Below are 27,015 nucleotides of genomic sequence, written 5' to 3'. Positions count from 1 at the left end.
GCTCCACCTCCCGGCCACGGAGCTGGGGGAGGGGGACAGGGAGGCGGGCGGGAGGCGGGCGGGCGGGCCAGGAGGGAGGGGGAGGGAGGGGGCGGGCCCGGCTGTGCGCTCCGCTCGCTGCTGGCTCCGCCGCCGCCACCGCCGCCGCCGCCGCCTCACACACTCCGGGAGCGGGAGCGCGGCGCGGACGCGAAGCCGCCGGGGCTGCTGCGCGCAAAGCCAGCCGGAGCCAAGCCTGAACCGCAGCGCCAGCCCGAGCCGTGCCGAGTCGCAGCCCGGGCCGGGGCCGGTGGCGGCTCATGGACTGCAGGGCCCGCGGCCGGCGCTGCCCAGAGTCGGGTAAGGATCGGTGGCGGTGGAGGCGGCGGTGGCTCCCGCCCGTGAGCGGCCATGGCCGGCGGGAGCCGAGGGAGGGGCACCCGGCCGAGCGAGGCCACGGCGGCCCAGTCGGTGCTCCGCGTGCCGGGGTTGAAGTGGGGGCGTTTGGGAGCTAGGAGTGGGGGTTGCGGCCGGGGCACCCTGGCCTCCAAGGTCCGCCGCAAGAAGCCGAGCGAGGAGAGGGAGTGCTGGACTGGACCCCAGCCTAGGCGCCCTGCACCCCGGTGCGCTTGGAGCTGCGAGGATAAGGGGGCTCCGGGAGCGCGAGAGATGGGAGATGGTTTGGGGCAAGTGCGCAGCCCCCAGTTGGGGGGGGGGCTTTCCCCGAGGACGTAGCAAGCAAGGACCCTCATCCACAAGCACACACACACACTTGTTGGGCGACCAGCTCGGATCACTCAGGCGCGTCCAGCTCCCCGCGGGCACCCGGAGGGCCAGACCACGGACATATGTACACACATACATACATATGTGCACACAGGCATACCTCCCGCACACCAGCGCCCGCTGGGGCACCGTCGCTAGCTGAGAATCCGCTTCAGCGCCTGCACACTCAGCAGCACGGACACACAACCTGTGGTCCTACAAAGCAATAGAACACAACCGGGTGTGACATTCGGCGAGTTGGACACACAAACGCAATCTCGTGCCCTAAAACAGGAGTGTCACGGCCACAGTTCGCCAGATGAACACTCAAAACCCAGTCACACACACATATTCCTTTAAGGAACACACCCTAACATAAATTATGTTACACTCCTTGGCCAGAACATAGGTACCCAACGCGTCTTGCTTGCACCCCTCGATTGCACCCATAAACACAGAACCCAGTATTTCCGCACACGCCTTGAAGGCATACACCCTAACAGCAAGTGGCACCCACAACAGCGCTTCACGGTCAAACACACAGAGTTTATTGCTTCCCACATCTTAACACTGGATTCCACACACACCTTCCACCAACAATATCACATTACACCTTGGGGAGTATACACACAAACACACGCGCTCTGTCCCTCTCCCTCAGAGGCCAGATTCCGTCCTGGGAAGCCGCCGGGCCGCCTGGAGAGCACCTAGCGCCCCTTCCCCTCATCGCGATACAGGCAGTGTAAATATCCGCCCGGCGGGAACCCTAGGGGCGGGCTGGCGGGACCTGCTTCCCCGCCGGCGCCTCCCCCACCCCCACTACCGGGCCGGCCGGCTGGGTATTCCCGGAACAAGCTGGACCTGGCAGGCCGCGCCACCCCGCCTCCCCGAAGCTCCGGGACACTAGGCCCTTTTGCAGAGGGTGCCAACCTTGGGCAGTGTTTGCGACCCTCTTCGGACCATTCAGTTGGTTTCTCCGAACCACCTGGATCCCCAGCAGACCTGGGTCCCACACACCTGTGTCTCTCTCACACCTAGGCGTCCCCTGCGCCAGGTCCCGGCTGCAGGCCAGAGTCGTGTGCGCGGGCGAGGCCCTGGGACCAGGAGGGCACGCGCGGCACGCGCAGGAGCAGACTTGGCAGGCGACAAGGACTCGCACTCCTTCCCCCCACCTACCCTCGGGAGCCCAGACTTCTGGCCTCTGTTTCTCAGCAGTGGCCGGCGACCATTCCTTCTAGCAGGAAATATTCGGGGCGGCTCTGAGGTCTTTCATGATTGAGAGTAGGGTGAAGCCCCCTTTTCTGCAGTCCGCGAGAGGCTCGGTTTTACGAGAATTTCTCCTCCGGGCCGGGCTCGCCGCTTTGTGATTCCGGCGCCGGCTCCTTCCCTGCCCCTCCCGGCGCCCGCGGGGCGGCTCTCGGCGACGCCGGCTTGTGGGGGTCCCTAGGCTGACACCGGGAGTACGGAGGAGGAGGGATTCCCCGCGGCGGCCCCTGGGGCAGGGGGCGCCTGGGGCCCGTTGGTGAGGCGCATTCTCCCGGCGCCGCACTCGCACCTCGCCTCGAGCTCCGGGAGGCCCGGCGCCGCGGGGGTGAGGGTGGGGGTGGGGTGGGGCCGGGCGAGCCCGAGGATGCTGGAGGGACTGCCGCTGTCCCACCCCCGACACTCTCCAGTGTCCTCTGGGAGGAGATGCCCCGAGCGCAGGGTGTGTGCCGCGAGCGCCAGCTGACCGCAGCCGTGTAGGTTGGGGTCTGCCGGCTCAGGCCTGTCCGGCTGAGTCCAGGATGTCGTGCCGGAAGACGCCGAGGGCCTTCCATTACCTGCTTTGAGCCAACCCTCGGTAGCTGCCTGGAAAGAGAGCGCCCAGAAGGTGTTTGTGACAGCCAGAGGTCTAGGTGTGTGGGGGTTAGGGGTGGGGCAAGTGTTACTTTCTAGATGTGGGGGTCTCGGAGGATTGAGATCTGTAATTATAACTAGACCAGGGCATGGAGTGGATCGAAGAGAGAGGGATGAGAAGGGCCTCCAGAGACTGCCGAGCAGGATGGCAGGGGAGCAGGTCTGGTTTCAGTTCTGACTGCATTTAGTTTCCCCCCTTCCCTCCCACCCAGTCCCACCCCCAAAAGGGATTTCAGCTGGAAAGGAGCGTCTTGCTGGCAGAGGGTCTGCTGCTGTGGCTACTTCGTCAGGGGACCTGGGCTAGGTAGAGATTGAGCTAACTGCTGCGGAGTGTGGGTGGAAGGGTCAGGAGAGGGTCTCGCAGGATGGAGGGAGGAGCTGGGGAGAGGAGATGGGGAAGGAGGAGATCCTCATATGGGGTGAGGGCTGCCCCTACCATGAGAGAGGATAGTTGGTGCTGCAGAGATTCTTTCAACCATGTATTGAGCTCCTACTCTCTGCCAAGGCCCATGGTGGGTGATGAGGATGCAATACTGTAGTAAGATACACAACTATCCTTGCCTTCATAGGTCTTCCCAGCTGGCAAGGGATTTGTTCACTTATTAATGAAACCAGTGAGCACCTACTGTGTGTCTGATGCTGGAAATGAAATGCTCCATTTAGACAGAAAGATATCGCTCCTTTACAATAGACCTCAATGTATCAGCTCCCATTTAATCCTCCCAAATAATTTCAAGAGGCAGGATTATTTCCATTCCACAATATAGAAATATCTTCAGAGAAGTAAAGTCACTTGGCCAAGGTCACACAGCTAGCAAGTGGTGGAACAAGGGTTTGAACTCTGACAATCTGACTCAAGAATGCAGGTGCCTGGAAACCCCACAGAGGCTAATAGAGGGTTGTGAAAGAGAAGGGAGAGGAGCTGAGGGCTGTGCACTTATTCACTGTGGGAAGCCTCTGAACAGCCCCACCCCATACAGCCAGCTTGCTTGCCCTCCTCTCCCAGATGTTTGCTTTGTCCCTCAGTGTTTTGTGCCCGCAGTGGTGGTGGCTGTTTGTTACAGTGCAGGGGTGGGGGTCACAGCTGACCTGGACTCTGGGGCTGTGACATCTGTCCCTGTGTGTTTCCTCTCTGGCCACAGCTTTCAGGAGGAAATGGCCCCTGGTCCCCAAGGTGAGCTGGCAATGAAGGCTCCAGGTGACCCTCGCTGCCGTCCTTCTTCCTGCCCAAATGTTGACACAGATGGCATTTTCCTTGGCCTTCCCTGGACTCTGCCCTCCCACCTCACTGTGCTCGTGGAGCCTGAGAAGAATGAGTCACTGACCCTCCTGAGGCTCTGACTGCTCAGGGTCCTGGGTGCCCAGTGTCTCCAGGTGGAGGTGGGAACACCCCTGCCGGGAAGGCAGCCAGTGCCTAGGCAAGGGCAGATAAGGCACCAGTGGCTTCAGAGGCTGCAGTCTGGGGCTAATGACTCCCTCTAACCAACCACCAGGACAAAGTTCAGGGATGGTGGGAGCAGGAGTAGGAAGGGCTGCCTCACTGCCACTCCTGGCTGTTCTGTTCTCTCTCCCTGCATCCAGGGAGGCCTGGCGTCCATTCCGCCCTTGAACTCTAGACCCTCTCTTTCTCTTTCACTCCTTGCCCTGCAGGTTTGGCAACCCAGGGATTGTGTGTGTGTGTGTTCGGGGGTACATAGCAACCAGTGATTTCTGTTGATTTCTCTTCCCCAATCCAGCCTTTTCTCAACTCATGTGGGAAGGCATTTTTAGTTCTCAAATCCCAACTCTTCAGCTTACTAGGGGCTTCCCTGGTGGCTCAGTTGGTAGAGTGTCTGTCTGCCTGCAATGCTGATGACCCAGGTTCAGTCCCTGGGTAGGCAAGATCCCCTGGAGAAGGAAATGGCAACCCACTCCAGTACTCTTGCCTGGAAAATTCCATGGACAGAGGAGCCTGGTGGGCTACAGTCCGTGGGGTCGCAAAGAGTCAGACACAACTGAGCAACTTCACTTTAACTTTTCAGCTTACTGTTTCTATGACCTAAGGCAGTTATTCTTTCTGAGCCTCAGTTTTATCATCTGTACTATGGGAAGCCATGTAATAATAAACAAGACCCATTTCAGAGGATTGAGAGGATTAAATGGGAAATGGATGTAAATGTAGTAGACTCTCTGGGAGTATTAGAGATGATGGTGGTAAAGATGATGATGATAGAAATTATACTTCATTCTTAATTCCAAAGACCTAGAGTACCTCAAGGTTGTTCCCAGAAGGTTCCGGACCCTTGCTGCCTCCACCTTGCTGCCTGGGGGGTTTCTCCAGGCCCCTCTTCCAGAATCAGAATTCCTACGGGTGGGGCCAGATAGTACTCATTTTAAAGGGATGTTAAAGTGTCTGTCTACAATGTGGGAGACCTGGGTTCGATCCCTGGGTCAGGAAGATTCTCTGGAGAAGGAAATGGCAACCCACTCCAGTACGCTTGCCTAGAAAATCCCATGGACGGAGGAGCCTGGTGTCCATGGGGTCGCAAAGAGTCGGACACGACTGAGCAACTTCACTTTCACTTTCAGGTACTTAAAGAGCCTAGCCTTCTTCAGCTCTTGATCCTACTCCGGGCAAGCCTCTCCCAACCCCTGGAAACTCCCCCTGCCCCCAACTGTCTTTGCCTTGGATATTCTTTTTAGTGTTCCTCCCAATCAGAAGTTAGATGCCACAATCCTTTCCTGACTCCTAAGGGTGACAGGGGGGCTTCCCTGGTGGCTCAGTGGTACAGAATCTGCCTGCCAGTGCAGGAGATGCAAGAGACGTGGGTTTGATCCCTGGGTGGGGAAGATTCCCCGGAGAAGGAAGTGTCAACCGGCTCCAGTATTCTTGCTTGAAAAATTACATGGACAGAGGAGCCTGGTGGGCTATAGTCCAAGGGGTTGCAAAGAGTCGGACACAACTGAGCGACTGAGCAAGGGTGACAGCGTGACTGAGAGAATGTGTGTGAGTATTAGGAGGCAGGTGGGAGGTGGGGAGAATGCGTCACACACATGCTATGTTTGTGCTGCCTGGGAGGCCTGAGGGGTCAGAGCCCCTGGTTGTGACCTGAGATGGGGAAGGAAGCCCCCGAGATTTGTGCTTAATCTGTAGCTCTTAGAGCAGCTACAAATCAAAGTCACCCTTACGCTGCCAGACCACGGACCTCTGACGTTGTAGCCAAAATTTGTGAACATTCGTTCTTCTTGGGAAAATCTGCCATGTAGTTTCATAAAATTCACTAAGGGGGATGTGACCCCAAAAGGTTACAAATTGTTGATCTGGAGACAGTGAGTGGAGGCAGGCCGTCACTGCTTTATTTCTCCTCTTTGTCAGGTTTAAGCCCCACCCAGCCAACACTTATGCACGGAGTTGGTGCTCACAGTGATCCCATATTGTGTGTGTGCTGTGCAAGGGAGGGCAGAATAAGGTGCCCAGAAGAGAGTGAGGTTCTTTGGAGATAGGTGTGTTTGGGTTGGGGCTTGATGGTAAGATGAGCCCAGTGCCAGGTCCATGGAGAGAGGGGAAATGGCTGAAGGATGGATCCAAATAGAGCATCAGATAAATTCCTCTCTCCTTTAAAGAGATTAAGATTGCAGCTGGGAACAAACACACACTACTCATCTGATAACAGCCTCACATGTGCTGAGCCTATTACTGGGAGAAATGACCAGGGAGGGGCTGTGCTTGTGTAAGGAATCTGCATTCAATGACCATTTGCTGAGATCTAACCTACACAAGAAGGAGAAGGCAATGGCATCCCACTCCAGTACTCTTGCCTGGAAAATCCCATGGATGGAGGAGCCTGGTAGGCTCCAGTTCATGGGGTCGCTAAGAGTCGGCCACAACTGAGCGATTTCACTTTCACTTTTCACTTTCGTACATTGGAGAAGGAAATGGCAACCCACTCCAGTGTTCTTGCCTGGAGAATCCCAGGGACAGAGGAGCCTAGTGGGCTGCTGTCTATGGGGTGGCACAGAGTCGGACACGACTGAAGCGACTTAGCAGCAGCAGCAGCAGCAGCAGCAACCTACATGAGAAAGGGTTAGATCAGAGCCCGGGGAGTCCTCGGTGGAGTAGAGAAGCTGGGTGAGGATGAGCAGTGAACACACACCAAGTTCCGGGATAGGTTAGCTAAAATGATCAGAGTCATTCATGAGCTGTGACTGAGCACCCACTGTGCTGTGCAGGGGCTTCCCTGGTGGCTCAGCTGGAGGAGGAGGTGGCTCCTCCTCCAACGCAGGAGACCCCGGTTCAACTCCTGGGTCGGGAAGATCCCCTGAAAAAGGAAATGGCAACCCACTCCAGTATTCTTGCTTGGCAAATACCATGGACAGAGGAGCCTGGCGGGCTACAGTCCATGGGGATGCGAAAGAGTTGGACATGACTTAGCGACTAAACAACAGCAGCAGCAGCAACTGTGTGCAGGGTCCAGGGTGAGGCCCTCAGGATGGATATACGAGTAAACAAAGCAGAGGCTCTCTTAGTTTCTGCTCACAGAAAGACAAACAATTCACAAATTTTTCCCCAATCGGCTACCTAACTACAACTGTAAGTGCTTTAAGGGAGCGTTTGTTGAGTGCCCATGTGCTAGGCATTCAGCCCACATGATCCCAAACTCCCTAGAAAAGAGGTAGTATTATTCCCATTTTACTGACAAGGAAACCGAGGCTGTAAATCAACTGCTGCGGCTCACATGGTCAGGAAGTGGGCAGCTGGGGTCTGCCTCAGACTCCCTGATGTCACAGTCCCTGCTCTCTCCATCCTGCTGCCCTACACCTGCCAAATGGGTGCAACCCAACAAAAGTGACAAACAGTCATGAGTTAGAACGGTCAGCTCCACAACGACAGACTGCATCTGTCTTGTTCACTGCTGTGTTCCACTGCCCAGGATAGAGCCTGGAACATTTTAAGTACCCAATAAATGTTCCCTGAAAGCATGAATGAGCACTGTAGTGAGCCCAGCTCTGGGAAGGGGATGAGTGCAGGGAGCCCTGTCCCTTCCTTCAGAATGCTTGGGGAGGTGGAGAATAGGTGCACAATATGGGGACTGAATAACACGGCGGGCGGTGTCCCCGACTGCACGGTGATTCATTGCCAAGGGATTGGTATGCACAATAAGTGGCTGTGAGTTGGAGGAAGGAGAGGTCACTGTGGGCTGAAGAGGCTGGGAAGGCTTCCTGAGCAACCAGCGGCTGCCTTCAGTGGGGTGGGTGTGGCCTGTGACAGGGCCTGGGTAGGATTTCCAGGTGCGGGGCACCTATTCCAGGGGCAGGCAAGGAGCTGGGGACAGGAGATCCAGCCTGAGCCTCTGTTGAAGATGTCGGGCCAAAGACTTTGGATTTGCAAAGCGGGGCTGGTTGTGGCAGAGTGGTGCTGGAGAAGAGGAGGCAGTCAAGGCTGGTACTGAGCTGGGGTCTGCTGACACACAGCTCAAAGCTGAGGGGAGACCAGCCGGAGCAGCAAGCTGCTGTTGTGACTGCGGTGCAGCTTGTGGTTGGCTGGGCATACGGGCCTCTCACTGGAAGGATCTGAGGGTGGGCAGGGAGAGCCAGGTGTGAGATGGGGGCTGGACCGGTTAAGGCCGGGAGGGGCCAGGTGAGAGGCACACTGGGAGACTGAACAGATGTGTGGGAAGTGGTCTGGGCAAGGCTGCTCGTGTCATCGGCAGCCCTATCCCAGTTAGACCTGCTGGACTCCTAGTCTCTAAGGACAGGCCAGGGCAGCTCCCAATGCCAGTTCCAGGGCTAGTCAGCTCTGACCACTGCCCTGACCCCAGTATTGATGTCTGGTATCTTCCACGTACTTGCCCATGTCTCTCCTCCCCACCCCGCCGTGGAGAGCGAGGGCGGAGGAGCTGTGTGTGTACACACAGGTGTCCATGCTCAGGGGCATGTGTGTTTGCAGGGAGGTCGGGGAGGGAGAACCTCTATTACTCAACCTTGTTTGCAAGCCTTGGTTGGGGCCCTGTTCAAGCTGGCCCTTTGCAGGGGTGGGCACCCTGGTTAGCAGGGTGATTAGTGTCAGAAGAAGGGGATTTGAGATGTCCTACCTCACATGCGCACACTGACTTGGCATCTCAGAAGGGATAGGAACGTGACGTCATCCCTTCTGCCTGCAGCCAACTTGAGCGGCCCTCAGCGTGGGCGGTGGTGGTGATGATTGGGGTCTGGGGAACGTGAGGGTTCCTGCGTCTCTCCTACTGTGTTCACAGCAGGGGGTGGGGGGCTCCAGGTCTCACCCTTGCACTTGCTGTCTCTCCCTATCTCAGTATCAGGGTAATTAGCATGGGTGACTAAGGCAGGATGCTGGTGAGAAGGAGGTGTTGGGCAGAGCACAGAGCAGAGAGCAGGGAGGGAGGGAGTGTCAGGTGGGTCCGGGCGTTCCAGGGGCGGGAACTGCTCTAGACCTGTTCCGGCGCCTACCGGCTCCTCCAGCTGGAGCAGACATCGCTGCTACACTGGGCTGTGGGTGAGACTCTGGGTTCTGGGTCCTGGAATCGGTATTCTCTCTCCTGGAGATCAGTGTGTGGGTGGGAGGAGGGACTTGGGGGTGGCTCTGGGCAGCCCTGAGAGCCTGGGCTCTCCTTCCAGCTGACGACTGTGTTCTGTCTCTCCCCTTTACAGCCCTCCTGATTCTGGAGCCTGCCCCAATGGGGCCCTTGAGGCACAGCCCAGGGCCTGGGGAGCGACGTCTGCTGCTGCCTACCCTGCTGCTAGCACTGCTGCTGCTGCTGGCTCCGTCCCCGGGCCATGCCACTCGGGTGGTATACAAGGTGGCTGAGGAACAGCCGCCCAATACCCTCATCGGGAGCCTCGCTGCCGACTACGGTTTTCCCGACGTGGGCCATCTGTACAAACTAGAGGTGGGCGCCCCGTACCTGCGGGTGGATGGCAAGACGGGCGACATCTTTACCACCGAGACCTCTATCGACCGTGAGGGGCTCCGTGAATGCCAGAACCAGCTCCCTGGTGAGCCCTGCATCCTGGAGTTTGAGGTGTCTATCACGGACCTCGTGCAGAATGGCAGCCCCCGGCTGCTGGAGGGCCAGATAGAGGTTCAGGACATCAATGACAACACGCCCAACTTCGCCTCACCAGTCATTACACTGCCCATCCCCGAGAACACCAACATCGGCTCACTCTTCTCCATCCCAGTGGCTTCGGACCGAGATGCTGGCCCCAACGGAGTGGCGTCATATGAGCTGCAGGTGGGGCCCGAGGCCCAGGAGCTATTTGGGCTGCAGGTGGCAGAGGACCAGGAGGGGAAGCAGCCACAGCTCATCGTGATGGGCAACCTGGACCGGGAACGCCTGGACTCTTACGACCTCACCATCAAGGTGCAGGATGGTGGCAACCCCCCACGTGCCAGCAGTGCCCTGCTTCGGGTCACCGTGCTCGACACCAATGACAATGCCCCCAAGTTCGAGCGGCCGTCCTATGAGGCTGAGCTGTCTGAGAACAGCCCCATAGGCCACTCAGTCATCCAGGTGAGAGGCCCCTCTGTCTGTCAGGGTGACCCACTCTACCCTGGGTCCACTCTACCCTCCATCTTCCCTGCTCTACCCTGTGGCTGACTTCCATTTAGAAATGGGAGCCCACCCCAACCTCGTGAGAATTCCCTTCACTTAAGGGCAAAACGGTCAAAATACTGCAGTGAGATCTCTCTTCCCAGCCCCTGCTTGGTGAGACTTTCCTACCACACCCCAGCAGGGGAGTGACTTTCCTCTGTCAAGCTATTTACATGACAGTGACATAGCATAAGAACAGCGATCCCCCATCCCTGAGACAGAGTCGAGTTGGAGAAACCTCTGCAAAGTGAGACCCCCTCCCAAGTCCAATGACGTTCTCCTCCCTAGCCAAGCGAGCTGAACAAATGAATCGCCTTTTGTCCAAGTAGATTCTCTCCAGAGATGAGAATGTCTTTCCAACTAGGGGCCCGTTAGCCAGATGAGTTTCCCGAGGCTGAAAGCCAGAGCCTTCCTTTGCCCATCCCTGACAGTCAGATGAAATCATTTTAGCCAGGTGAGTCCTCAGAATTCTAGAAAACTGTGCTCAGATGTCTATACATTCGTCTCCTCCCCTAGGCACCGGGCACCCATGGGTATGGGGTGCTGGGCACAGTTGGGGGGTTGGTGGCCTCTGTTTCAGTTCTCAGCACCCCTTTCCGTGGGAACTTCCCCAGGGGCTGGGCAGCTTGGTGGGGCCAGGGCCTGGGAGGGAGCAAAGAAAGCGTCCCTGTAGACAGGTGGGTGTATCTCGCGCTGTCATCTCAGCCCTGGCCTCCTGCCAGCCCCAGAGCCTTTCTCCTTCCCCATGGGCTGAAGTTGTCTGTCTTTGATGTGAGGGAGCTGAGGAGGGCTCAGACTGCCCTGCACACCGTTAGCTGTTCTAGGAAACCATCCCTTCTACATCCCCAAACTGAAGCAGGGCACAGGGGGAGTTTGGACCTGTATTTAGTGGCTGGTGGACTGGAACCTGTAGAAGAAAGACTGAGAGAGAGAAGGGAGACAGACAGTCGGGGATGGTGACTAATAATAGACTAAGTGCTGGGCACTGTTCTGAATACATTCTGTGTATTATATCATTTAATCCCCACAGTACAAAGTACGCATTATCCCATTTTACAGATAGGGAACTGAGCCCACAGAGATTAGGAAACTTTCCTCATATCACCCATCTGACGTGTTCAGATCCCACCTCGGCGACGTCCAACAGTTTGACTTCAGAGGTCCAACAGTTTGACTTCAAAGCCCGTGGGTGTAAGAGTCAAGAAGTGGGATGAAGCAGGACAACGGGGCAGAGACGAGGCTACAGGTAGATAGAGCAGAAAAGAGAGGATAGGAGAGAACCAGCAGTGGGAAAGAGGCTGAAGAACTGAGCAAGATGGGGGGGAGAGACAGAAGTCAAGAGCCAGAGAGAGAGGTAAGCTGGCAAGAAAGGGGGATAAGGAGGTGTGTGACCAAGCTAGAGACAGGGAGGCAGACAGTGGGAATCATAACGAAAAGTCGGTGACAGACTGAGGGGATGGAGGGTCGAAGAGAAACTGTTAAGGAGTGAGCAGAGGTCAAGCAGCTGGGAATCCTGACCCACGTGTGTTTACTGTCCGAAGAAAATCCTGATGGGAAGGAAAGACACTAGCAGTGGCCCTTAGAGTGTCAGCACTGATTTTCAGAGGTGAACGGATGGATGGCTGAATGGATGAACAAAAAGAGAGATACATGCTATTTAGGGGGCACTTGGCACGTGCCAGGCAGTGTTAGACATTTTTACCGACATCATCCCATTTAACCCTCATCACAACCTTGTGAAATAGGTTCTATTATTATCCCCCTTTTACACATTTGTAAACCGAGGCTTGAGGATGTTAAACCACTGGCCCAAGGTCACGTTATTAGGAAGTAGTGGAGCTGGGATTTGAACATAAGGCTCTGTTGCTCTGCTCCCCAGAGACTCTGCCTAGTTGCACCCATCAGGTCTCATCTCCCCACGCATACTGCCAGCACATTCTGCTGGGCTGTGACCTAACTCTAGATCGCATGTTTCTACCTGACCAGTGCTCCCTCATGGCTATTCCCACCTGGCTCCTGTTGCTCCGTCACCACCCGTGTTTGTGTAGACCTGGGCCGGGTGTGCGTCGGCCTCAGCGCGGGAGGGCGTGCCCACTGCAGAGGGACAGGCAGTTCGTTGTTTGATGCTGGGAGCCCAGCCTGCTACCAGCAGGCTCTGTGGCCTGCACCAGTCCCTCCTTCTTGGCCGGCGGGCTCGGTCGGATTCCTCAAGTTGGTGCCTAGCCAGCACCAGACCTGGGAGGGGAAGAGACTTGAAACAGGTTTCTCCGGTTTGACAAGGGTAGTGGCCTGGCTTGGCGGGCTCCCTCTGACCCACATCCCTATCTGGCTGTTTTCAAAAAAAGCAGTCCCCTCACCTGTGGCCTCCAGGCGGGCATGTGGGTCTCCATTCATGTACAAACACACACGTACACAAACATATATACCTTCTCACATAGTCACAACACGTGTATGTTCATGCATGCCTATTATACACATATGCCGTACATACACACCATCTCTACTACTCACACATTCCCAGCTCTTCAGAAGGGTTGAAGGTCAGTTAAACTGGGTGGAAGGGCTACCCTCGTTGCTAGCTGGATCCTAATCCCCACATTTGGGTGGACTAGTATAGAAATGATAAGTAGAGTTCAGTTCTGCCCTATCCCATCTCTAGTAGTAAGCCTGCAGCACCATCGAGGATTTGTGGGCTGTTATCTGTGCTCTTCAGGGAAATAGATCAGTAATATCAGCTACAGTGTCAGGAACTGGGAAAGGGCAGGGCTCACACGTGCTGCTTTTGGAAAGGCTGCCTTATTAGATTAGTCATGTCTGCTGTGCTCTCTGGAAAGACAGCCCTGGTGTCCCTTAATTTGTTATTTCCAAGCTAACCCAGCCCTGTTTCCCTCATTTCTCCCCCTGCCCTGTAGGTGAAGGCCAACGACTCAGACCAAGGTGCCAACGCAGAGATCGACTACACTTTCCACCAGGCGCCTGAAGTCGTGAGACGCCTTCTGCGACTGGACAGGAACACCGGACTTATCACTGTGCAGGGCCCCGTGGACCGTGAGGACCTGAGCACCCTGCGTTTCTCGGTGCTTGCAAAGGACCGTGGCACCAACCCCAAGAGTGCCCGAGCCCAGGTGGTGGTGACTGTGAAGGACATGAACGACAATGCACCCACCATCGAGATCCGTGGCATAGGGCTGGTGACGCACCAGGACGGGATGGCCAACATCTCAGAGGATGTGGCGGAAGAGACAGCTGTGGCCCTGGTGCAGGTATCTGACAGAGACGAGGGAGAGAATGCGGCTGTCACCTGTGTGGTCGCAGGCGATGTGCCCTTCCAACTCCGCCAGGCCAGCGAGACGGGAAGCGACAGCAAGAAGAAGTACTTCCTGCAAACCACCACCCCGCTCGACTACGAGAAGGTCAAAGACTACACCATCGAGATTGTGGCCGTGGACTCGGGCAACCCGCCACTCTCCAGCACCAATTCCCTCAAGGTGCAGGTGGTGGACGTCAATGACAATGCGCCTGTCTTCACCCAGAGCGTCACTGAGGTCGCTTTCCCAGAAAACAACAAGCCGGGTGAAGTGGTTGCCGAGGTCACTGCCAGTGACGCCGACTCGGGCTCCAATGCTGAGCTGGTTTACTCTCTCGAGCCTGAGCCAGCTGCCAAGGGCCTCTTCACCATCTCACCTGAAACTGGAGAGATCCGGGTGAAGACATCCCTGGATAGGGAACAGAGGGAAAGCTATGAGTTGAAGGTGGTGGCAGCCGACCGGGGCAGCCCTAGTCTCCAGGGCACAGCCACTGTCCTCGTCAACGTGCTGGACTGCAATGACAATGACCCCAAGTTTATGCTGAGTGGCTACAACTTCTCGGTGATGGAGAACATGCCAGCACTGAGTCCGGTGGGCATGGTGACTGTCATTGATGGGGACAAGGGGGAGAACGCACGGGTGCAGCTCACGGTGGAGCAGGACAATGGTGACTTTGTTATCCAGAATGGCACGGGCACCATACTCTCCAGCCTGAGCTTCGATCGGGAGCAGCAAAGCACCTATACCTTCCAACTGAAAGCTGTGGACGGTGGTGTCCCACCTCGCTCAGCTTACGTTGGTGTCACCATCAACGTGCTGGATGAGAATGACAACGCACCTTTTATCACTGCCCCTTCCAACACCTCCCACCGGCTGCTGACCCCCCAGACCCGTCTGGGTGAGACGGTCAGCCAGGTGACAGCTGAGGACATTGACTCTGGTGTCAATGCTGAGCTGACCTACAGCATCGCTGGTGGCAACCCTTATGGACTTTTCCAGATTGGGTCACATTCTGGTGCCATCACCCTGGAGAAGGAGATTGAGCGCCGCCACCATGGGCTGCACCGCTTAGTTGTGAAGGTCAGTGACCGCGGCAAGCCCCCACGCTATGGCACAGCCTTGGTCCACCTATATGTCAATGAGACTCTAGCCAACCGCACGCTGCTGGAGACCCTACTGGGCCACAGCTTGGACACGCCACTGGACATCGACATCGCCGGGGACCCAGAATACGAGCGCTCCAAGCAGCGTGGCAACATCCTCTTTGGCGTGGTGGCTGGTGTCGTGGCCGTGGCCTTGCTCATCGCCCTGGCTGTGCTCGTGCGCTACTGCCGGCAACGGGAGGCCAAGAGTGGCTACCAGGCTGGCAAGAAGGAGACCAAGGACCTGTATGCCCCCAAGCCCAGCAGCAAAGTTTCCAAGGGCAACAAAAGCAAGGGCAAGAAGAGCAAGTCTCCCAAGCCCGTGAAACCAGTGGAGGATGAGGATGAGACTGGCCTGCAGAAGTCTCTCAAGTTCAACCTGATGAGCGACGCCCCCGGGGACAGTCCGCGCATCCACCTGCCCCTCAACTACCCACCAGGCAGCCCTGACCTGGGTCGCCACTATCGTTCTAATTCCCCACTGCCTTCCATCCAGTTGCAGCCCCAGTCGCCCTCTGCCTCCAAGAAGCACCAGGTGGTGCAGGAACTGCCACCTGCAAACACATTCGTGGGCACCGGGGACACGACGTCCACGGGCTCTGAGCAGTACTCCGACTACAGCTACCGCACCAACCCCCCCAAATACCCCAGCAAGCAGGTAGGCCAGCCCTTGAGGCTCAGCACACCCCAGCCCCCATCCCACCCCTACCGTGGGGCCATCTGGACCGAGGTGTGGGAGTGACGGAGCTGGTGTCTCAGACCTGCTCTGCTCACCAGCCCAAGGCAGTGGTGGGAGGTGGAACCAAAGGTCAGGGAATGCTGGGACTGGCAATGACCCTGCTGCCTCACCCAGGCTTGGAGGGCTGGGCCCAGTGAAAATGGAGGGTGCATTCTGTGTCCCCCCACCCATCACCCCTCCCCACTGGGAGAGGCCTGTGATTTGTTACATCCTGGGACAGGACCAGATGCCAGGTCCTGCAGGTGGGGGCGGATGGGCAGGGGAGCCAGAAGGGTTTGGAGGCAGAAGCTTGGAGGGAATGGAGAATAAGTCTCCTTCAGACCTGGGTCTCTGTCTGAGGCCAGCCATGGGTGCTTCTCTAAAAGGGAAACAGGGAGACCTGGGGCCCTGGTGGGTAACCAGGTGGGGACTCTGTCAGGGAGGGGCCCCCCCTTTGTGCCTTCTCTGTGTACTGTGTCACCCTCTTCCCCACCCCAGACTCCTGGGCTGGGCGCCCCCTTCCTCTTCCCCCATCCCAAACACTTCCCCCTGATAATAAAGTTCTCTATTTTTGGAGTTTTGGTTTCTTATTTTCCTGGAAGTGAGAGGAGAAGTGAGAGAGACTGGAAACAAATCTTTGTCTGGAGGTCCTGCCTCAAGGTCCCCATCCCTGCTCTTTGTCCCTCCCCATGTCTCAGGCCTGCACCTCTCTGCCAACTGTATCTTAATTGATCACCTTCCCCACCCCCCAACCCATGACCATGACCGAGTCCATGTCTGGGTGAAGCACCCTTCAAATAGAGCTGTCCAGCAGCGTATCCCTCTCCTCATGTTTTTTTTTTTTTTTTTTTTTTAAAAAAAAACAATATTTGTTTGTTTAGGCTGGGCCAGGTCTTAGTTGTAGCATGTGGGATCTAGTTCCCTGAGCAGGAGTCGAATCCAGGGCCCCTTGCATTGAGAGCACAGAGTCTTGCCCACTGTACTACTAGGGAAGTCCCCCTCCCCTCATGTTTGTGAGGCCTCCCTGGGAATGATGCCCTTCATCAAGAAAGTGGGTGCAGAGGCACCCAAGTCCTGACCTTTCTCCACTGACTAAGACTTGACCGTTCCCCTCTGTGCAGACGAGCAGTCCCAATAGAGCTCAGAGCCGAGTAGCTGGTAGGGGTAGGTGGAGTGCAGTCTGGCTGCCTCAGGGGAAGGCACAGAACCTCTTAATTATACTAGGCAACTTCCCTAGAGGCAAGATCTTCCCAGGTCCCTTTCCCAGCCTCTTCATCCCAGTACCACTCAACACCCAGCAATTAGCCTGTTTTGCCCTGTCTTCCCACCAGGGTCACCAGTCTGGGCTGCCGGGAGAGCGGGCCCAGGGAGAGGGGAGGGAATCCTCCAGTGCTGCGGGCCGACCTCCTCTCTGTGTCCCCACTGCTGACCCAGGCTGAGGCACCCTATATTGCCCTCTCCTTTCCCTTCCTTCAGCTCCTTGCTCTGGCCACCCTTAGCTGCTAGCTCTCATTCACTCTCTCTCTCTCCGTCTCTCACTTCTTGCTCTCCTGGGTCTGCCCTGTCGCTGGCTGTGCCCAAGGAGGAGGCTAAAGTCAGAGTGAGGGGACTCAGGTCCTGCGGGAGTCTCTGAGGCCAGAGGCAACCTGTGTCCATGGTGACTGAAGAGGCTTGAGACACTCCCAGGAGGTCCAAGGCGCCAGCTCTCTATTCTGATTCCGTCCACAAACTCCCCAACGCCCTGGGGCACCCCCAAAGTGAAAATCCTGGGGGTTTTGGAGGAGTGGGGCATGGGGAAGTGAAATCTGGTTTCATCTCATTTCTCCTGGATGAATAAGCATCTCTCGGGTGGCCTCCGGCAGCTCCTGACCAACCATCCTTTCTCTCTTGCTCCTCTCCTTGCTGCCGCTGCCTCTCCCTCCTTCTTCTGTTCCTGTAGCTCTTTCATCTCTTTTTCTTTCCCGGAGTCTGAGGGATTATCCTTTACTTGGCTCCAGACCAACCCAGGGATGGAGCCACACTGCACACTCGAACATAACCAAGTCACGACACCGCTGTTATCATCAAAACACAAAGGCTGAATCCCTACTGTGTGCTCAGCACTGTGCTAGACCCTAAGGAAAAAATGGTCATATTTCTACAAGACATACAAGTGAAAAGATGAGGCAGTTGAGAATCTTGGTGTTGGTTCTCACCAGTGAGAATGCCACGTAGAAAAGCTTTTCCCAACTTGTTCTGCCACTTCTGCCACTACTGGCTTTCTTTCTTTTTTTTTTTTTTTTGAGTCCTTACCAGGTGCAACGTACCATGCTAAGCATTTTATGTGAATTAGCTCATTCAACGCTCATAACTCTTTGTGAGTAGGTCATTTTACAGAAATGAAAACTAGGTAGCGATGGAGTCAAATTCAAATCATCAGGAGATCTGGTTGCCAGAGTCTATTTTCCATTATGCACTTTCTGACTAAGTTCAGATTAACCTAATAAAGGCTCTACAAAGTTCTGCAAGAAGGGAGAAAGTGTTAAGCTTTGTATAACTCTGGGTTTTCCACATTTACTTGACCATGGTGTCCCCTCCCTTTCTTTGAGGCATATAGTATGAGAAGACATGGGAGTGGGCTCCTGAGAGGGAGCACCTTGAACCAGCTCTTCATGAAGTGAGGAGCAGGAGATGGACGGGAGGCTGAGCCAGTCCCTGAGGCAGGAGTGAGTGTCACCAAGCTGGAGGCAGGAAGAGGGCAGAGAGGGGATTCTGAACGGAATGGAGGATGGAGTGGGGAGCTAAGACAGGAGATTGGAAGACTGTAGGCTATAGAGGACATAGAGGCCTTGTCAAAAGTTCCTTAAGAGGAAATGGGAGCCCCTGAAAGCACTTAAAATTTTGGATGAACTGAGTTTTAGAAAGTTCACTGGAGTGTATGGTGGATTTAAATTGGTAGAGGTGAAGGTACAAGACTGAACCCCTAAGGTCCAGGCAAGGATGGTGGCAAAGGGAATGATGGATGGATGAATCAGGCTGATGTTCTGGAGAAAAGACCCACAAGACTCAAGGAATAATTGGATATGGGGTAGGGGTGGGAAGTGAGGAGAGAGCTACCAAGATTTCCAGGTAGATACCATCCTTCTGAGTCTGGATAGGGGGGATAATGGTAAGATCATTGCCCATGCATAAGCTGACTGGAGAAAAAGAATTTGGTTTCAGGCATGTTGAATCTGAAGGATCCATGGGGACACCAACTAGAAATATCTAGCAAGTGTCTAGAACTTCTGGACTAGGGCGTGTTTCAGACAGATTTTGGACACAGGCTTTTAAGATTTATTTATTGGCGACACTGCATGGCATGTGAAATCTTAGTTCCTCAACCGGGGACTGAACCTGTGCCTCCTGCAGTGGAAGTGTGGGATCTTAACCAATGGACTGCCGGGAAGCCCCTAGACTTTTTAAGATTTGATAGTCATAGAACTATAGGGAATATTTAGTATTGAGTGTGACCCAACCCTCCATTTTAAAGAAAAGCATCATAGAAAAAGACCAAGTAATGTGTATTCCAGGAGGCAGGATTGCAGCCTTGGATTACCAGGGACAGGTTCTGCAGGGACAGAGGGCTGCTGGCTAATGTCTAAAAAGAAAACTGAAGAAAAAAACACTTGATAGCCAGGCTACTCTGTGCCTCCCAGAGCACCTGGAACCTATTGTCAGGTCAGTTTGGAAGATCTTGTCTGTTATCACCCAGACCTTTCAGTGTTTTGGATCCCAACATGGATCTCGAGAAGGGTTGCCTGTGCCTGAAGATGGAGTGGGAGGCAAGGTGGGAAGGCAGCTCCCTGTGCTGACACCCCCCCCTCCAGCTGCCTTGAATGGGACACAAATTGTGTAGGGTATCAGGAGGGTGGGTATGCAAACCTGCGCCACCCTCCATCTCGATGACCTCCTGTTGAGACTTTTAAGAAGAAAGCAGCACAAAGTCAGAGGATTAGAGGGAACCTGGAGACTCATCAGCAGGGGCCTGGGCATGGGCTGCTCCCACCCCTGGGCTCCAGGGGCCCTTGATCTTTTCCCTCCACAACTCCTAATTTCTGGTTGGCAGGAGAACCAGTGGCAGTCCCAGGTGGGTATTTGGGTGATTGGTTGGTTGTGCCAAGTGCCAGGCTGAGGTTGCCAGGTTCCTGGGATGATCATTAACCCATGGCAGGCAGACGGAGCTGTTGGCTGGGAGCAGCCTGTCACTGTTGCACTCCCCCGACCCCAGCTCCCAGTCTAAATCCTGACTCCACCAAGCCAGCAGCCCCTCCCAGACGCTCCTTCCTGTTTCCTAGAAGGAGTCTTCATCTGAAGCCAGCCTTCTGAATCCCTGATGGATGCCGGGCGCCCCCCTCCTATGCCCGGGTCCTCCTGGGCCCTGCCCTCTCCAGTTAATACTGTTTCCTGATGTGGAGGGCTGGTCCATTGTTCTGCCACCCCACCCTCAAGGTGCCCTGGTTTGTTATCAGGCTCCTTTTCCTTCTTCCTTCCCACCTTTTTCCACTCCCTGGCCTCTCTGAAGGGGAACAAGTGGGGACAGGGGTTGAGTGGCAGAGGACTCAGCAGGGAGTCCCGTCTACGGCATTACAGACCAGGGGGCATTGCACACCAGGGGTGAAGAACAGAAGCTCAGAAAGCGGTTAGCAACCCAACTGGATGGAGGCAATAGGAAGTTACGGAGCAATGAGACAGGTGAGGAGCTGGAGTCTGGAGGCTGCTATTTGGAAATTAGGGAACTGTTCTGGTATTGGTGAGCTGTTTTGGAATGAGGAGTGTGTCCTGCTTTCAGGGAGCTGTTCTAGAAACTGGAGGCTTGCTGGTGGTTAGAGGCTATGCTGGAATTAAGGGAGTTGGCTGGTATTGTGCTATTTTGGTGTTGGCTGTCTGGAATGAAAGAGAGGCTGTGCCAACACTGGGAAGCTGTGCTCTAACAAGTGGTTGTACTGGATTAGGCTTATCGTTGCTGACCTGGGGGCTATCATAACACTGGGGCCTGTGCTGTGTTAGGACTTCCAGTGTGTGGTCCTGGCTGTCCTGGGAGCTGTCCTAGAATGAAAAGCAGTCCTCTATGAAGGTGTCTGCTTTCTGGGGGGCTGTGCTGTGCTGGGGGGCTGGGCCTCTTCTTGGTTGCTGCTGAGGCCTAGAGGACTAGAAGCTCTGAGGGTAGGCTTGGCTGGGGCTGCAGCCTGGTGTGGTGGTGGGCCCGTGGGGCAGGCTAGCCGGCGAGCAGTGACGCTTCCTCTCCCCGCAGTTACCTCACCGCCGCGTCACCTTCTCCGCCACCAGCCAGGCCCAGGAGCTGCAGGACCCGTCCCAGCATAGTTACTACGATAGTGGCCTGGAGGAGTCCGAGACGCCATCCAGCAAGTCGTCGTCAGGGCCCCGACTGGGTCCCCTGGCTCTGCCTGAGGATCACTATGAGCGCACCACCCCTGATGGCAGCATAGGAGAGATGGAGCACCCCGAGAATGGTGAGGGGCGTTGGCATGGTCGGGCACCCCAGCAATGAGTAGAAGCCTGAATATGATGAAAAGACCTTACAAAACAGCCTCCATCTCTTGAGCTCTTCTGTGGTCAGCAGTAATCACTGTGCAGAGTGCTTCCTGGCAGATATTCGTTGAATCTGCATAACCACTCTGATCTGAGAACTTTATTGTGCCCACTTTACAGTGGAGAAAACTGAGGCTCAGAGAGGTTGAGTCACTTACCCAAAGTCGTATACAGGAAGTGACAAAGCTGGGAAAGATTCAAACCCAGGCTTCTCTGATTGCAAAGACTGCATGTAGCACTACTCTGTATTGCTTCCTAGGAACAGGGACCCCAAGAATGGGGACCAGAGGGCTCAGGCAGTGGTGAGGGAGCCTTGAGGCAATCTTTTGATGTAATGAGGGTCAGAGGGCCTTGAGGATGCTCAAGGGGCCCTGGATGCTCTAAGGAGCCCAGAGAAGGGTGTTATGGTCCCCGAGGGAGCAGGAGATTATTTGGCTGAGAAAAGGGGTGGTGGGGCGGGGGAGTGGAAAGTCTTGTCTGGGAGAGGCTTGGAGGGTGATGGCAGAAGTGAAGTCTGGGCAGGAGCAGTGTGGGGACAGACAGGGGATGTGTTGTCAGAATGTATGGGTGCAGTGCGTGTGTGTGAAGGCATCTGTGGTGGCCCGTGGTGGGGAGCCTAAATCAGCTTGCCCTTGGGATAGACAGATTCTCCAGCTTGGAGCTGTCCTCAGGTCTCGCCCCCTCCCTCAGGCTGAAGTCCCGAAGCCCCCCAAAAGATGAGAGGTTCCACACCTCATCCCCTGGGCACAAGGTTCTTGTCTGACCTCCCAGGCCCCAGGTCTCAGAGTGTCCTCTCTCCCCACTCTGCCCGTCCACGCGCGATCTCATGCCCGTCTCGTCCTTTTTGTGCCCGCGCAGAGCCGGCTGGCAGGAGCAGGCCCTGAGGCGGACTGCCAGGTATGTGGGAGCTGCTCTGGGGTCTGGGGTCTGTGGGACTCGGCCCAGCACCCAGCCCCGCCCACCCAGTGCCCGTGCTCTGCTCCATGCCATGTTGGGTCCCCCATTCTGCCCTGAGCTAAAGAGCCTGAGTGCTTTGAGGGTTAACAACAGAGCTGACCCCTTCTCACCTTGCACTGGCAGGAAGCCAAACCAGGGTGGGTGGTGCCAGGGGAGCCCCCACCCCAGGTGGTGCTGCTCAGTCATGTCCCTGCGGGGGCGGGGAGTCACCGCCTGGTGCTGTCCCCAAGAGAGGGCGGGACGGGGGCAACTGTGACAGGAAGTGCTCCAGGCCCAGCCGTTCCCATAGAGACCCCGGCTGCCCAGCAACCACACTGGCTACTGCTGATGTCAGGCGGCCAACTCCTGTTCCCGTGGGTGTTCTGGGCAGGGAGCCGGGGCAAGGCCAGGGGTGGTGGTTGCTGTAGGGGCCAGAGTAAGGCGTGGTGGGGCTGCATGAGCGTGCTTGTGGCTATGTGAGTGTGTGCTTCTGTGGGAACCCCTGGCTTTGTAGCAGGGCCTTGCTGTGCTGGGGTGGGGTTTCAGGACAGCTGGGGGCATGGTGAGGCGCGAGGGGGCTCAGAAGGAAGATATGTGCCCACCTCTGTCTGAGGATGGAGATGCCCAGTGTAGATTTGTGTGTCCATGCCTATCTGAGGGGAAGGCTATGGGTGTGTGTGTGTGGGGTGGGGGCCGACAAGGGAGAGAGAGCTTGTGTCTGTAATGAGCACAGGGGTTTCCTCATCCCTGTCTGGGGGCAGAGGTGCGTGTGTCAGCCTGGCTGGAGGCAGATGACAGAGTGCATGGATGAGTTGTGTGTGCACCTGTCTGAGGGCAGATACAGTGGGTGTGTGAGAGGAGAGCTGGAGGATGGGTGAGGATGGAAGAAAGGAGGTGTCTATTTAAGGACAGGCCGTGTGTGTGAGAGTGCACGCGCTGTGGATGGTGGGAGGGTGTGTGTGCCTGTGAGCTTGGTGGGCAGGAAGGGGTGTGCACTCTTGTTCCAAGACAGAGTGGAGGTGCTGCTGGGAGGCCGTGGAGCAGAGCCCTGGGAGGCTGCCCTGCCTGAAGACCCTCCCCTTGCTTCCCTGCAGACCTGCGCCCTCTGCCTGATGTCGCCATGACGGGCACCTGTACCCGCGAGTGCAGCGAGTTTGGCCACTCCGACACGTGCTGGATGCCAGGCCAGTCATCTCCCAGCCGCCGGACCAAGAGCAGCGCCCTCAAACTCTCCACCTTCGTGCCTTACCAGGACCGAGGAGGGCAGGAGCCTGCGGGCGCCGGCAGCCCCAGCCCCCCAGAAGACCGGAACACCAAAACGGCCCCCGTGCGCCTCCTGCCCTCCTACAGTGCCTTCTCCCACAGTAGCCATGATTCCTGCAAGGACTCGGCCACCTTGGAGGAAATCCCCCTGACCCAGACCTCGGACTTCCCACCTGCAGCCACACCGGCATCTGCCCAGACGGCCAAGCGCGAGATCTACCTGTGAGCCCCCTTCCGGCCGGCCGGCCATCCCTTCCCCAGTCGCCGGCCAGCTCCCAGGCGGGCCCATTCCAGGGTCCCCGCTCCTGACTCCTCCAGCGTGGACTTCCTGGCCAGGGCCCTGAGTGTGGGGTGGGGTACTGGCCTCATGACCACGCTGGCCCTTCCCCCATGCAGGGTCCAGGTCCTCTCCCTTCACTTCATCCCCCAGACCCTAGGGAGCCCCCTCTTCCCCTTTATGGGGCTCCTCCCAGCTGATGCCCAAGAGGGCTCCTCTCCGATGACTAGGCTCCCTTCCCTCGACTTCCAGGGAGCACCCCCTTACTTTGGGCAGATGGTGGAGTCAAGGGCAGGTAGCACACTTTTAAGTCATTGTTTCCCGGATGGCCGACCAGGGCGGGGATAGGATGCCCCATTCCAGCCCTGCAGCAGGGCTGAACTGGGAAGCCCCCTTCCCTGGGAACTCCCAGAGGAACTTCAACCACCAGGGGCTCCCCAAAGGGCTGTTGTTACCAAAGGTGGGGTGGGGATGGGGGTGAGAGTGGGGCAGAGGCCTTGTCTTCCTGTACTGCTCCTGGGCCGGCCCACCTGCCTGCCACATGCCCATGCCTGGTCCCATCTGGGGGCCCCCCTTCCCCACTGGTCATGCAGTGTCTGTATATAAGGACCTTGGAATGATGTCCCCATTTCTGCCTGATTTGCAACTTTTCTTGTTGATGTTGTGTTGTCTTGGGGGACCCCTCTGGGGGGGCCTGCCCTACGCCCCCTCCTCCCTGCCGCAGTGCCCCCCACCCCAGGCCTCTATTGTTCCATGTTGTAAATACCCCTGGGGCCATGGTGGGGGTGCAGGCCAGGGAAACAAAGGGTGGGCGGGGGTGAGGGTAACATTCGCCTATCAGCAGAGCTGGGCTTTTATTTAATTTTTTTTAAGAAACAAATCTCTATTTTTTTGGAACTGTTATGCTGTGCCCTGGTGGGGGGAATCCCCACTCAGGCTGGCCCCCACATCCAGATGAGCATCACAGAGGGGCCCTGAGGCTGTGGGGGGCAGCTGGACAGGGGTGGGATGACTGTGCCTCTGGCCTGGTCGGGTGAGTTGGGAGCAGGAAGGTTTGTTCAGGGGGTGGCTGGTTGCTGCCCCCAGTAGGGGTTACCTGCACCCTGTCCCCTCTCTGCCCCCCACCCCCAGCCCCTGCCATGACTGACCCGTCAGCCTGTAAAACCACCATTGCCTTGATCTCAGGGGGTGGGAAGGGCGCCTCAGGGCACCCTGGGCTCCAGGCCCCCTTCTTCCAGTTGGGCTTCCCTTTGCCAGGGTCAGGGGTCCCATGGGGGTGGGGAGATTGGGGGGCAGAGAAGCCCAGTCAGCCATGATGAGGTGGGATTCTTTTCTTCACCTCAGGGGGCCAGGGTGTGAGGGGCATCCTGCAGAGCCTCCGTCTCCCACTGTGGCCATCTCAAAGCCTCAGTCCCCCTTCCTTCCAGAAACCCCCACTGCCTTGGCCCATACCTCTCCAGCTCCCCAGGGGCCCAGGCTGGGAGGCTGGAGACTCAGGGTATGGCCCTTGCTTGACTTCGTCTAAGCTTGGGGGGTCAGCCCAAGGGTGGGAGGGGTGGGTACAGGCTGCTGGGTCGTCTGGTGCCTTTGGGAGCTGTGTTGCTGGGGTCTTGACTCCTGTATCCCCATAGACCCCACCTCCACCCCTGAAAGCCAGGGGGCTGAAGAATCACCTTATTCTCTGCTCCTTGCCCCTAACTTGGCTTGGGGTAACAGTGCTGGGAAGGAGAACATTGTTAGGCTGGTGGCCCCAGCATCCATAGCCCTTCTATGGAGGGCAGGGGGTAGAGTGGGCTGGGGTGGCAGCAACCAGGTCCAGGGATTGGCCAAAGGCTCCTTTCCCTCGGGGAGGCCCAGGAGGTGGGCTGGGGCTGGTTAAAGAGATAGCCCCTTCCCCCTGCACAAACGGGGCAGGTGCAATACTGGTGGAGTTAGTACCATGAGTTGCCCAGCTGGTGGGTCAGTGGCTTTGAGGGCTGTCCTGGGTCCTGCAGTTCAAGATTCTGGCAAGACTGTATGCGGCCCATTTGCTTGGTGGAGAGGGTGGTCCAGACAGGAGGCATTCCTGGGGTTGGCAGACTCCCCTTGGAAGCCCCTGGTGGCCTGGGTACCCTGCCCTGGTCTTGGAGGCCCCTGAGCACTAAGTGAAAGGGCAGAGGAGCACTTTGCACAATGGAGAAGCCAGAAGGAAGAGAGTGGCCCAGGTGGCCAGGAGGGCTGAGAAGCACAGAGGAGCTCTTCCCACAGGCGAAGGCAGAGCCCCTAGCCCCCTGGTTGGGGTCGGGGCACTGAGTCTGTCACCACCTGGGCACTGGAGAGGTGAAACCAAAGGTGGGCAGGGGGTGGGTGGCAGCACTGGGGACCACTCCGGTTGGTCCTAGGTCTGTGAAGCCCTTCCCCGATGCCTCGTGTCGCGTACAGTTTTATGTACAAATAGGCGACATCTGGCCAGAGGAGACCCCGCTCAAACCCAGCCTGACCCAGTCAGTGTCTTCCTAGAGGGGACCTAGTCTGTCCTCACCCCCTACTTCAGAGCATGTCTCTTGGTAGGGGGAGGGTATATGGGGACATACTTCTCTCCTAGGGTCCCTGAAGCGTGTCTCACATCCCCAGGGGAGAGTCTCTGGGGCATCCCTCACCTCTGGGGGCTCCCTAGGCCCTATCTCTCCCCCGGGAGTCTCTAGAGGGATATGTCTTCCCTCTGGGGACCAAGGGAGCATGTCTCCCCCCTACCCAGGCTCTCTGGGGAGCCTGTTTTCCTCCCAGGGTTCCTGGGAGTACTTAAGGCATGTCAGTCTTGGGCCATCTCTCTTCCCAGGGAAGGGGGCTATCTCTGAAGCATGTCTGGGAAGAGATGTTTCTGGCCCTCCCCGCACCTCTCCTCCAGGGGTGTCTCTGACCTGCAGCTCTTGGGATGAGACTGGGCAGCTCTAAGTTGTCTTTTCTCCTAGGGGCTCTGGGATACCTCTATCTCCTGAGGGCCCAGCCTCTGGAGCCATTTCTTCCCTGGATGGGGGCTGTCTCCTGGTGTTGGGTTGGCTTGTGTTGGCCAAGAGAAAGCCTCTTAGGGGGCGTCTCCACGTGGGACTTCTCTGGGAGGGGGGACTGTGTCTCGCCCATGGGGTTTCCGGGCGGTGTGTCTGCCCGTGGGGAGGGGGAGACTGTGTCTCCTCGGGTTATCTGAGTGGGGAGGGGGGCCGTGTCTCTCTCGTGTGTTGGGGGGGTGGGGATCAGGGAGGGGGGTTTTGGGCGCGTCGGGTGCCCACACTGGGGTCGTGTTTCTCTTGGTTCGTGCCACTTCCCACCGCCTCGCTCCTCCCGGGAAGGGCCCCCGCTCCGCCCCACTCCACCCCTGTCCCTGGCGCTGCGAGCACAATCCCGTTGATTTGTAATGATTTCTGTCTCTCTTGTCTTTCTCTTTCTCTGACCGCCCCTCGCCCCCCGCCGCGAGCATGCGCAGGCACCGCCCCTACCCCTCGGGTTCGGTTCGTTTCCGGTTTGTTTGCTGAGCTGTCAATGAAAGACCCGTGTAATTATTCCCGAGCTTTACAATAAAAGTGTGAAAACCGGA

At 56.9% G+C, this 27,015-nt stretch overlaps 1 protein-coding gene across 4 annotated transcripts; it reads left to right on the top strand.

Moving 5' to 3' along the window:
• The first annotated feature begins 157 nt into the window (after positions 1 to 157).
• On the top strand, positions 158 to 27,015 carry PCDH1 (protocadherin 1). 4 transcript variants are annotated; one of them, XM_027970351.3, is made up of 6 exons: positions 158 to 339; positions 9,286 to 10,148; positions 13,142 to 15,337; positions 20,670 to 20,889; positions 21,827 to 21,865; positions 22,999 to 23,111. In XM_027970351.3, exons 1-5 carry the CDS (start codon positions 300 to 302, stop codon positions 21,850 to 21,852), a joined length of 3,345 nt encoding a protein of 1,114 aa, XP_027826152.1. In that variant the 5' UTR covers positions 158 to 299; the 3' UTR covers positions 21,853 to 21,865; positions 22,999 to 23,111. The 4 variants fall into 4 exon arrangements, with proteins under 4 accessions (XP_027826152.1, XP_027826151.1, XP_042106536.1 ...); XM_027970350.2 differs by lacking the exon at positions 21,827 to 21,865 and having other exon boundaries at positions 22,999 to 27,015; XM_042250602.2 differs by lacking the exons at positions 158 to 339; positions 21,827 to 21,865 and adding an exon at positions 2,409 to 2,639 and having other exon boundaries at positions 22,999 to 27,015.

Source organism: Ovis aries, chromosome 5 (genome assembly GCF_016772045.2).
Source record: "Ovis aries strain OAR_USU_Benz2616 breed Rambouillet chromosome 5, ARS-UI_Ramb_v3.0, whole genome shotgun sequence".
Lineage (NCBI taxonomy): Eukaryota > Metazoa > Chordata > Mammalia > Artiodactyla > Bovidae > Ovis > Ovis aries.
The sequence above is the reverse complement of the archived record's forward strand: the minus strand, read 5'-3'. Positions and strand labels throughout refer to the sequence as shown.

Bases quoted from the DNA above. Each gene is read 5' to 3' on its own strand.
- PCDH1 (XM_027970350.2), top strand. From the start codon at position 300: ATGGACTGCAGGGCCCGCGGCCGGCGCTGCCCAGAGTCGG. The intron at 340-9,285 runs GTAAGGATCGGT...TCCCCTTTACAG, and splicing joins CCGGCGCTGCCCAGAGTCGG to CCCTCCTGATTCTGGAGCCT. The intron at 20,890-22,998 runs GTGAGGGGCGTT...GCTTCCCTGCAG, and splicing joins GATGGAGCACCCCGAGAATG to ACCTGCGCCCTCTGCCTGAT.